Source organism: Drosophila miranda (genome assembly GCF_003369915.1).
Source record: "Drosophila miranda strain MSH22 chromosome Y unlocalized genomic scaffold, D.miranda_PacBio2.1 Contig_Y2_pilon, whole genome shotgun sequence".
Taxonomy (NCBI): Eukaryota; Metazoa; Arthropoda; class Insecta; order Diptera; family Drosophilidae; genus Drosophila; species Drosophila miranda.
The window spans coordinates 1,805,902-1,818,085 of record NW_022881614.1 but is presented as its reverse complement, the minus strand read 5'-3'; the positions used below and the strand labels follow the sequence as shown (position 1 = coordinate 1,818,085).

Here is a 12,184-nt window from a genome sequence, read left to right as displayed (position 1 = left end):
TCAAATGCGGGATCTCCAGCGGGACGGCTTCTACTTATAACCGATTTGGTTCGATCAAGCTCGGCTTTCGAGTACACATCACACACCGCACTATGCCGAAAAAAGACGCACAAAATACTCGTAGTCGTACCTTCAATGGCGTGCGCGTACGTGAGCCGGGAGGGGGAAAATATTGTAGGTAGTAATTGCTAACTAGTCGGCTCTTGAAGTGATAAGTAGCTAGAAGTGGAAATAATGCTGGCTGCGAGTTGGTCAAGTGGCATGCCAATCAATTAACCATTTTTTCAATCTTTGTTTTCTCTTGATATGGCCCGATACAATAGCCATATTTATGGGAACAAACACATCCCAACATATCCCTATGGTACACATTTCAGCGACTCTTCAGAGCTGGTTTTTGCCAATTTACTGCGTACCAAGATTACACAATGTGGGATATAAGGAGTAGACGTAGACCCTCAAGCTAATGGCAAAGGTGAGTCGCGTGTCGCTAAGCACAGTCCCAAGCACAGCCTCCGTAAGGGTTCCCTGCCAGTTGTAGCCGCCTAGCAGTTAAATCAATTAATTTTATTTACATATTCGTAAGAATTTGCATAGCATTAAGCTTTGAGCTTTTAACGTCATTATAAATGCCCAACCAGATAAATATTCGGGAATCATTTCCGCGAAAAACCAATTTGAACAATTAATTTGTGCTACCATTTTAGGCAAATAATTCTATTATAAACTCGTATCTAAACAAAGCATATTCTAACTTCTTGTCCGTTTCTTTAAAGAAAAATTCCCAGTAATTCCACATTCGTAATAATCGTTTTTGAAATCCGCTCCGCTACCCTTTTTTCAATCGTTTTCTTTGAATCATTATGATTACCGCCGTGATTGGACTATCGCCTCTTGTGTTGCTTTCCACGTTACTAAGTTAATATTATTTAAATCTCTGCTTAGGCTAGTCGCTCGCCTCTTATCTGTTCCATGCTGTAGTGTACCGATTTCGCCACCAAAGATTACAAGGCTAGCGGAGACCCAGACATCTTCGTAGGCGCCAGGGTAAAGTGCGATGAAGAAAAAAATGGGGCCGTGACTCAAGCAAAAAGTTCGCTGATAATCCGCTTTAGGCTCCTTCCCATATCATTGTTTTGGCTTATTGTAGAAAGGTCTTTAGAAGACTACCGACCAGCACAGCGCTGTTTATAATGGATATAAAACACACATGTGGCTGTGGGTCCTATAAACTTTACTATATCGAAGCTACATTTTATGGAAATCCAAAATTGCTATCGGAGGATGATCGCGATATTCCCGGTTTTGGCCTGCGATAAGAAGAATGTAGACGTCTATATAAAACCCGCGAGTCGAACGATTTTATTGCTTTAAACTGTGCAAAATGTCGGTGCGCTTGGGACTTATTCTTGTGGGCCTGTTGTCCCTAGTAGCCCTCAGCCGATCCGCCTCCGTCAGCACCCACATCGTAGGTGGGGACCTGGCGGACATTTCGGACTTCCCCTACCAGGTGTCGGTTCGTCTGGAGACGTACATGCTGCTCCACATCTGCGGCGGCAGCATCTACGCGCCCAATGTGGTGCTAACTGCCGCCCACTGCATAAAGGGACGTTACGCTTCGTACATTCGCATCGTGTCAGGACAGAACTCGATTGCCGATCTGGATGAGATTGGCGTGAAGGTCAGCAAACTGATCTATCACAGTAGCTACAACAAGAAGACCTATGTGAACGACATTGGCTTGATCATAACCCGAGAGCCACTGGAGTACTCGGGCCTCGTGCAGCCCATACCCTTGGCATTGGAGGCCCCAACATCGGGAGCACATGCTGTTGTCAGCGGATGGGGCAAGCGAGGAGGACGAGGCGTTGCCCGCCTTTTTGCGTGCCGTGGAGCTAGAAATTGTCGACCGAAGTGCATGCGGCGATCAATATCTGACTAAGGATTACACCATCACCGAGGAAATGCTGTGTGCCGGCTACTTGGAGGGTGGAAAGGACTCCTGCAATGGTGACTCCGGTGGGCCATTGGCTGTGGATGGTGTGTTGGTGGGCATCGTTTCGTGGGGTGTTGGCTGTGGCCGGGAAGGATTTCCCGGAGTGTACACTAGTATCACTTCACACATTGAATGGATCGAAGAACAGGCCGCACCCTACCTATACATTTTAGAGAAGAGCTGAAGAGCTGCAAGCGAACGAAATAACCGAACAAATTATTTAAACATTATTAATTATCATACCTATAATAAATAACAAATGAGCATTTAAGTGTGGAAATTGTTTAATTTTAAGGCTGTGTGGAAAATCAAATTCGATTTGAAATGTAACGTACTTTTATACTAGTCAGTACTAGTACTTGGAAAAAGGATATTATAAAATTGAGAAAATGTTTGTCATCTAAGACGTCAATATATGCAGAAACTAATCAATTTTTAATTTAAGGCTATTTAAAATATATTTTGCAGTTAGTTGTTTTTCTGACAGGGACCAAGAATAGGTATCGGGATCGGTATATCTATATAAATATATATATCAAAAAACAGAATTTTAATGTTAATTAAATGAAATATGGTATAAATATGTCCATACTCGTAGCAACAATACTCGTAGTCCAGCAACAATAACGTAACATTCCAGGCAAACTTACATTCCATTCAGTACTCTCTTAAGTTTTTGTGCTTTGACTATGTATATTTTGCTTAAACCTTTTTTGGAAGAAATTAAATAAAAGGGAGTAAATAAACTTAACATATCTTGTTGAAAATTAATCTATCAATGCCATGACATTATGCGGGCAGCGCCGAGGGTTCTATCTAGCTAGTAATATTCGACGGAATATCAAAAACGAGGATTATGGCTTCCAAGCCTTACCGGAGATAGATTAACCCATTGTAGACCAGGGGTTTTTTTAATATATCACCGAAAATGAAAAAATCATTTTAGCGAAGTTCAGGTGAAAGAATTCGTGTGTTTTTAAGTTTAGAAGAAAGATGGCATGGATCTACAAGAAAAATGTGCATTCAGTAATATTTTCCGCCATATACCTCAAGTCGTTGAACTGTTTAAATACGGGGGGCCTAAGCGGGCTAAGCCTGATCTACGGTCACACTGACGCGCAGGGCTCTGCCAAAAAATTAAAGTAAAATTAAAATTATTTAAATAAGGTTAGTGTATTTTCTCTGATGACAAAAAAAGGGCAATTATTAAGGAATAAAGTTAGTGCAACCATCTGTCAATAGTTCTCCACCTAAAGAAATCGCGGACTTGGCGAAACAAAACACGTAAGCTATTTGGTTTTCTGCCAAGCGGCAAGATGGCGGCTTGTGTATTCTTTTATGCATAAACCAAGTAAATAAATACCTAAAAATGCTTACTTAAAAACCAGACGAAGTGATTTTATGTGTAGAAACTGAAGAACTGTTTTAATTTGTTGGTAAAAGTGAATGAAAGTGGAAGAAAATTGAGGTTATGGCGGAAGCACTTTTACTACAATCCGCATCCATTCCTGATTTCAGACAACCACCAATGGCTGATTCGGATGATGAGTACGACCGCAAGCGGCGCGACAAGTTTCGTGGAGAACGCGAGAGCTATCGGACTGAGCGCCGAGACGAGCGTCGCCCCATAGGTGGTGCTGGAGGAGGCCGGGACGAATGGTCGGAGCGGTAAGTGGCCTGTCCGCCAGCAAAGGCCCACCACTAAACTGCTCTTCTCCATATTACAGCAATCCCTTCCGGGGTGGAGGTGCTGGAGGAGGCGGAGCACCGCGTCATCGACCCGATTACAGCGATTACCGTGGCCCGGGTCCACGGGCACGGTACGGCTCTCCCGTTCGCCCCGTGCCCCCACCGAAACGTATGCGCTCTGACTGGGGTGACGGAGATGGGCGCCCAGGTCCTCGATATGGTGGTAGGTTCGCCTGCAAAAATTAACGAAAGCATATGTTGTTATTTGCTACCGTTTCATAATTGCAGGCTATGACCCCTATCTGATGCAGGCATGGACCGATCACTATCAGTTTATGCACTCGGCGTACCACCACGCCAGCCACCCTCCGCCAGTGCGAGAGCTGCCAATAATCGGGGGAGACACGCTGACTCAGCCGGCGATGCTGAACTTGAAACAGTTCCTTGACACCCAGGACGAGAACATCTCCGACTCCGAGGTGATGCGCAAGTACACGGAGTACAAGACGGACTTCAAGCGCCAGCAGCTGAACGAGTTCTTTGTGGCCCACAAGGACGAGGAATGGTTAGTAGCTAGCCCACTGCCTGGACTCCTACGACGAGTGATCGCCCAACGGCAATGCCAATGCTGATGCAGTGCACTCTCCTTTTCATTTGGTTGATCTATCTCTACCATCCCCATCTATACCCTCCCACCTATGCAATCCCTTGCGTTGTTTCTCTTATTTGCCTGTTTCCTTGTGCGCCACGCCACTCAATTCATAACTGTTTGTATATTATTAAGTTTTTCTCTGCAGCTTATTGGGTTTGTGAGACAGAGTCCTGAGAGCATCTGCGCCGCTTTTGCAGAGCTGCTGTCTGATATCACTGATATAACTTGAACTTAAAGTCTTAATTACCCGGCGAGCAATGCCGTGGTGTGTTTATATTTTGAAACCGCGATTTATTTCAATTCGATTGTAGAGCGAAAGCCCAAAATAACCATATATCACATTCCTATAAATAACGAAAGCGCAAAGCCATCAAAGGTAAGACTTTGGGTAATAACAAAAACAAAACAAAAACAATCGCTATCTAAACCCAGTAAATCATTTACTAAACCTATTGCCAACAGCCGGAAAAGGATAAGCGAAATGTAGAAATTCGACTGATGCGCAGAATTTTTTCTTTTTACCGTCAGGAATTGATTCTACTTACCACCACCAAATAATCACTTGAAAAATCTTTTGTCTTCCCTCAGGTTCAAGAACAAATACCATCCCGAGGACAGTGTAAACCGCAGCGAGGAGCAGCGCGGATTTTTGCGGGTACTATTATCTTATCTACGAGAATCATTTTGAGACCACTTTTTTTAAGACCACTCTCCCTACAGAGACTCTCAGTGACGCACAGATGTGTTTGTGGAACTCCTAGAAAATGGCACCATTGGCAGCGTCAAGGTAGACTCCTCCCATGGCGATGCTTTGATCAAGGTCTTGGACACCTGTGTTATCAAGCTGGAAGGCGGCACCGATGAGGATCTCAAGGTTCTCGATGAAAAGCCCAAGGAGGCGTTAGTCTTCGACCGGAAGCCGGAGTCAGTTGATCCAACCACGGTGGTCGAAAATACACCCAAGAGTCCCAAGAAAGAGAAGGAGGAAGATGATCTGCCACTGATTGTTTCGCCTCAGCGAATTGATTTAAAGCCTGTTAACTCAGACGTTGAGAACTGGGATGACGCTGAAGTTGAAGATGCGCCTCCCAAAAAACCAGAGGAGGAAGAGCCAAAAGAAAGCGAGCCCATTCCGGAGATCAAGCAGAAGCAGAAGAAAGAAAAGAAAAAGAAGATCAAGAAGCGCAAGCGAAACAGCAGCAGCGACGATGAGAGCTCCTCATCTGAATCTGAATCTAGCTCCAGCTCCTCCGAAGAGGAGGAGGAGGACGACGAGAAGCTTAAGGCCAAATATGATGTTGAGGATGGCCTGAGGGCCGAACAGAAAGCGGAGGCTGAGAATGATCAGGCTGAAGCAGCTAAGGCAAAGCTGGGATCTGTTAGTCCCAAAGAGGAAACATCCGCAGAGAAGTCCGCTGCTGATCCTGAGGTCGAGGGTGAAGCTAAGGAGGACGGCAGGCAGGCAGAAAAATCGCCAAAATCTGATAATGAGAAAAAAAAGGAAGATGGTGATGCGGCCAAAGCGGAAAGTGTTGCTGAGCCAGAGACTGGGGATGCCCAAGGTGAGGTGAAACCAGTAACCATTGACCTAGACAAAGTGAATCCTACGCGAGCCATGCACCGCACTTCATCGATTTTCCTACGCAACCTGGCTCCGTCCATAACCAAGGCCGAGATCGAGGCCCTTTGCAGCCGCTTCAGCGGGTATTTGAGAACGGCCATAGCAGATCCCTTGGTGGAGCGTCGCTGGTACCGTCGCGGCTGGATTACATTCACACGCGATGTCAACATCAAAGAGATTTGCTGGAGCTTGAACAATCAGCGATTGCGCGACTGCGAAATGGGGGCCATTGTGAATCGCGACTTGATTCGGCGAGTGCGTCCAGCCAACGGCATCACTGCCCACAAACAGGTGGTGCGATCAGATATCAAGTTGTGCGCTCGGATCGTCATGAATCTGGATGAGAAATTTAAGCTGTGGTCCGAAGGTCCCCTTAGCAAGCCCTCGCCTGCCAACGATTCGGAGGCAACGGCTGCCAATGGAAGCGGCTCTAGCTATGGTTTCAATTCTAAGAATCCTGTGCTTCAGAATATCACCGACTACCTCATAGAAGAGGCTTCCGCCGAGGAGGAGGAGCTATTGGGCCTCTCCGGCGAACGCAAGGACGGTGAGGGCGAGCCCATCGAACGGGACGAGCAGTTGCTGTCGGTATTGGATCGTCTAGTGCTGTACCTACGGATTGTCCACTCGGTGGACTACTACAACCATTGCGAGTACCCCTACGAAGACGAGATGCCCAATCGCTGTGGCATCATCCACGCCCGTGGCCCAGCTCCCTCTCGTGTCACCAGCAACGAGCTCAATGAATACATCAAGTCCTACGAGGGTAAGCTTCTGCAATTTCTGACCAAAACCGCGCTGCTCAGCGAAGATCAGATCAAGGATCTCGGTGCAAAAAATGCCGACACTGAGGTGGAGAAGTTTGTGCAGGCCAACACTCAGGAGCTGGCCAAGGACAAATGGCTATGTCCGCTTTCGGGAAAGAAGTTCAAGGGACCCGAATTTATCCGCAAGCACATTTTCAACAAGCATGAGGAAAAGGTTGATGAGGTCCGCAAGGAGGTGCAATATTTCAACAACTATCTACGCGACCCGAAGCGTCCACAGTTGCCAGAGCACCCCGGCAGCGTCAAGCGCCCTGAAACGGAGTCTGTTCGTGGGCCCGGAGGGTGAGTGCAACGCAATCATATTCAAATTCCTCGATCGCGGAATAAATGTGCATTTCTTTTTCCAGATACCGTCCGCCGATGTATACCCCAATGTCTGGGATGCCGTATAGCTTTGGTGGCCACATGATGGGGGGTGGCCGTGGTGGACGCCACTTCCCACCTGCTCGCAGGTTAGTACTTGAGCCACTCGCTTGCCTTAACTCTACTTTTAGTCTAAGCGCGTTATAACTTGGAATGGCTTCGGTTCTCATGCGATCCACATTCACTCTCCTAACGGAGCTTCTTAGGAGATTTGTTTTCTCAACTATTATCCCTGAGAGGTTGCCCTCTCCAGCATTTAAACGTTAAACGTACTACACTTTCTCCTTGCTCCATTTTCAAAATATCCCTGTATCCTCGGTGGTATCATGAAGATGACCCATGAAACAGAATTGAACCGAGCTGCGGAATGGCCAGCTTGAAGCGGCCGCCACACAGCGTCTGTTCAGTTCTTAGTCACCTCTCAGATATGATTAGATCGCCCTCTTTAACGTCTTTGTTTCCTATATTTTGTTGTTTCTGTTGGTCTAAAACGAAATTTGTCACAATCTTCTTGTGTCGCAAATTTTTTGCAGGGAATTGCCTTTGGAACACCACCGCCGGCTTGTCGGTTACCATGATTTGGATGCGCCCTTAAATTCCGATATATTTGACTAGTTGATTAGCCCAATACCAGTACACACATGAAAAAATATTACACTGCAATGTAAATGATCTGTAAATCTGATCTGATCTAATGATCCTGTTTCGACCCAACATTCGACTCAAACAATTCTAGCAAGAAAGAACAATCAATCATATATACATATATTATAAAGCTGATTTATATATGAATACCGATATCTGTTTTCGTGTACAATGATTTGCCAATTGTATTTAGAAACCGACTATAACTATAAATAAAATCGCGTTCAGAGATGACGTTGCCGAAAGGGCGAATCTATATACTAAATAAATAAACATGTAATATTCAACACAATATCTAAATTCCTTCTCGTTCATTCTCGTTGCTTACAGACCCGGTGGTTTTGATTATCGATCACACAGATCACACTACCGGGACTTGGACGCGCCACAAGAGCCGTACTAGACTATAGAGCTACTAGTGTACAATCAAATCTAAATCAATTGTATTTACTATATATTATGCCTTCATTGATCAAGTCCCCTCATAATGCAACCTACGTGCTATAGTAATTGTAACTTTATCTGTTTCCAATTGCCGAATGTTTTGTACGGTTCAATTTTGTAATCAGCGACGGATAAAACAGCAAAATAAAGTTGAAGAAAACCAGAATTCTCTACGAGGACAACCGTTAATTGGGTCGGGTCTAAAAATTGCACCGATTGATGAAGATGCAGCGGTGGGTCGTTCAAGGGGAATGATCTTGGATGAGGATGAGAAGACCTTAACTCCGACTTCGAATAATGATGCAATTCTGTGCATGTACCCTAGGAGTCACTGTTGCAAGTACCGACGTCGCAGTGAAACGTGAGGGAATGGGACGTATCGCACCCGTATTGACTAGCGTTTTGCCAATCTGGAAACCACTCGAGCACTAAGGACCGCAGCCACTCCACAAGATCTGCGCGAAAGAAGGCTGGCATCAGATGTAAAAATTTAATGTTTACTTTAAAATCATTTCGGTTTCTTCGAAATTTTCATTAAGACTCTTAAATATGATTAAATATTTGGTTCGTAGTATTTGCGTAGTAAAAAACTAAAGCCAGGGCGCTGGCAAAGCTCCAACAGGGCTGAAGGCGGAAATCCAACGAATTCCACACACAGCGGCCACCTATCCCAGTGAGATGAAGTTGGTGCATGTCCAGTAAGCCAGTACGTTTGAATGCCCGCCGGGAAGCTCATTGTGCAGAAGGGGAAGATGAAAATGGGCAGCGCTTGGCATTTCATATCAATCATAAGAAAACAATATATTTTGTAATGGGGTCCGAAACGTTTTCTTCTGGGTGTTACACATATCCACTTTCCCCACAAATCTAATATTCCCCCATACTGGAGGAATTCGATTTTTGACCTCTATGAAGAGAGAGAGAGAGCGGAGTGTAATTATTGCGTGAGTATGGCAAACTCTTTTGCTCTTGTTTGGGGAAGCGCGCTAAAAATAAGCACAAATCTTAGCCGGTGGCGGACAAAATCAACCGAATCGCTGCCAACGTAACAATTTCGACAGTTTAGTTTGGGAATCATATTCCGCGTCTACAGACAACATATATCGAGCATGCGGAGCATGGACTGTGCCGTATGCGGAGTTGCGGCCTCCCAGACTTGCACTCGCTGTAAAATTGTGCGCTATTGCAACAAGGAGCACCAGAAGCAACACTGGCCGGAACACAAGCGCTGCTGCAAGCCGATCCGCGAGGAGAAGGATGACGTGCTGGGTCGCTTTTTGGTTGCCACACAGAACATCAAGGCCAATCAGATAGTTTTCGTGGAGGAGCCGCTGGTGGTCGGGCCAAAGTGGTACATGTCGGAGGCGAAGAAGTCGTCCACGACTGTGCCATGCGTGGGTTGCTACACGCCCTGTCGCCTGGGCAAACATTTGTGTCGCAAGTGAGTACACACCGCCAGAGAGTTTTCAGCTTATTTTCACCAACATATTGCGAGCATGAGGCCCTGGAGTGCAGCGTTTTGAGCTTGGGACCGGGTCCGTCTGCGAGAGCCGACACCCGGGGGCTGAACGATTTTTACAGGGGAGATGCACTCCTTGTGCTGAAGTGTCTGCTGCTGCAGCGCAAAGATCCGAAGAAGTGGACCGATCTGCTCGAGATGCAGTCGCACGAGGAGGAACGGAAGGGCACTGAGCTGCACCAGGAGGCGGAAGATGGAATTGTGAGCTACTTGAGCCAACGCTTTCTGCAGCGGCTCGAGCAGAGCATGAAGGATTTCCTTGAGCACTGCGAACCGGAACTGCTCCATCGGCTGTGTGGCATCATTGAGACTAACTACATGGTTGTGGAGTTGCCCACGGGCATCGAGCTGAGCGGACTGTTCCGGCAGGCGTGCATGATGGAGCACGCCTGCCAGCCCAACTGCTATTTCCAATTTGACGGAACTACCATGCAGATCGCGGTTAGGGCGGGCGGCGAGCTGAAGAAGGGCGATCATTTTAGGATTACCTACACAAACATCTTGTGGGGCACTCATTTGCGCCAGCATCATCTGCGTCTGACCAAACGTTTCAAATGTGGCTGCAAACGCTGCTTGGATCCCACGGAACTTGGCAGCTATGTGAGTGCGTTGACCTGCCTGGGAGATGTGAACAAATCCTGTGGGGGCAAGCAACTCCCCCTATCCGTCAGACCCATATGACGGAGCAGGTTGATAAGATGCTGGCCGGACGCCCATCGGCCAGTGAGATTGAGCTAACTTTGGCCCGCCTCACGCAGATGCTGCATCCAAATCACTTTCACATGTTCAACCTGAAGCACACGCTTATTCAGCTATAAGGCAATGAAAATGGTCTTGAGCTGAGCTCGCTCAGTGATGGAATACTGGAGAGCAAGTTGCGCTTGTGTGATGACCTGTACGTCTGTCGTCGCCTGGATCCCTACAGCATTAAGCTTGCCATCTATCTGACTGTTATTCTGGTTGAGATTGCCCACACCCTGGAGGAAAAGGCGCGCAGGAATCCCGCAGAGGCTTCTAAACTGCTTGAGGACGCTCTGCTCCGACTCAAAGAGGCTCAGCAGGTGCTGCAAAAGGAACTCGATTCGGTGGCAGGTAAGAAGCTGAACGACAAGCTTCAGACGGAGATCTTTGAGTGGGAGAAACTAATGCTGACCATCAAATACCAGCAGCAGAAAATTGACTAGTTTTCCAAATAAAATATACTTTCTGATACAGTTAATCTACAGCTTGCAATCTTATCTATCACGCATGGAACTCTACGCGCTCTTGCTCCAACATCTGCGGATGTTCCCGCAGAATCTCCCGGTGCTGGCGCAGTTTCTTCACGATCCCCGGCAGATGCCAGCCATGCCTCAGTAAGCTGTCAGTGACATCAAAGTGGGAGTGGCGGATGCAACGTAGCTGACTGCAATGGGCCACTGTACGCAGCTCCAGCGCCATGTCATGCACCAGGGCGGCCAAGTACTCCTGCGTCTCATTGATGGAATGCAGCTCCAGAGTGATGTGCGGGCGTTCGAAATGAATTAGCTTGATTCCATAGATGACAGGCAGGCTATTGTCGGCCGGGCGAATGAGGCCTTTACAAGCTAGCTCGTAGGCCGCCTGTGTTTGGAGGTCGACGCCGCACAGCTCGTACATCTTTCTCTGATGCGAGGCCTGCATTGAGGCAGCCAGGCCACTGATTCTTTCCGTTTATGGTTGGATCGCGCTGTGATGTGGGTGTCTGGCAGGTGATTCTCCGTGGCAGTGCCCATACCACCAGTAATGTGGTACACTCGCACTGGCCGGTTCTTCTGAATGCGACTCGACTGCCGCAGTCCCTTATTGATGCCAAAAACTAATGAATAGCATGGCGATTATTAGATTGCTTTACTTTGGTTCTTATAAAAGTGAATAATTTACGCAAAACACCGCTGGTGTGTTGTCCCAGACTAGCCACTGCGGCACAGCGTATATCTTCCGGCATGTAGCGAGGTCCAGTGGACAGCACATCGTCAGAGAGATCCGTGTTCGTGGCTATATTGTAGAGGACACTGTCGGCGGCGGTACCCGTGCCCAGCAGCGGTCTGTTTTCCCGGAAGCCTGCGTGGATCCCGCTGCTTCAGTTCGTTGAGACCTTAAGGACAATAGGAAATGTTATGTTAGGAATATTTAAAGATTGCTCCACTAACCCTTGCAAATGTTGCTGAGAACGGCACTGCGCACGTGTCCTACTTTCATGCCGGCGGGTTTGTACACATTTAAAACGCCATTAAAGTGCATGAAAACTGTCGTGGCGTCGTAGACTTTTGTGAGAGCCAAGCGTTCAAATTACATAAAACAAATTCACATTGTCTATTTTCAAATGCAGCAGCTGTTTTAAGTCGATCTATTTTACAGCACTGGTGGAAAAATAAATCGATTCATCGCACAATTCACCAACCATCGA

General features: G+C 46.9%; 1 protein-coding gene and 3 pseudogenes across 1 annotated transcript; 3 read left to right on the top strand and 1 right to left on the bottom strand.

Moving 5' to 3' along the window:
- The first annotated feature begins 1,369 nt into the window (after nt 1–1,369).
- On the top strand, nt 1,370–2,195 carry LOC117193369 (annotated as a pseudogene).
- A 976-nt stretch (nt 2,196–3,171) lies between these two features.
- On the top strand, nt 3,172–8,403 carry LOC117192701 (serrate RNA effector molecule homolog). The gene is given in 8 exon segments (XM_033397438.1): nt 3,172–3,280; nt 3,515–3,664; nt 3,724–3,908; nt 3,974–4,250; nt 4,926–4,992; nt 5,068–7,067; nt 7,133–7,237; nt 8,124–8,403. Coding segments are annotated over 7 exon segments (2,847 nt in total). The 5' UTR covers nt 3,172–3,280; nt 3,515–3,524; the 3' UTR covers nt 8,197–8,403.
- An 830-nt stretch (nt 8,404–9,233) lies between these two features.
- LOC117192702 lies at nt 9,234–10,948 on the top strand (annotated as a pseudogene).
- On the bottom strand, nt 10,933–12,063 carry LOC117192877 (annotated as a pseudogene).
- Between the last annotated feature and the right edge of the window lie 121 nt (nt 12,064–12,184).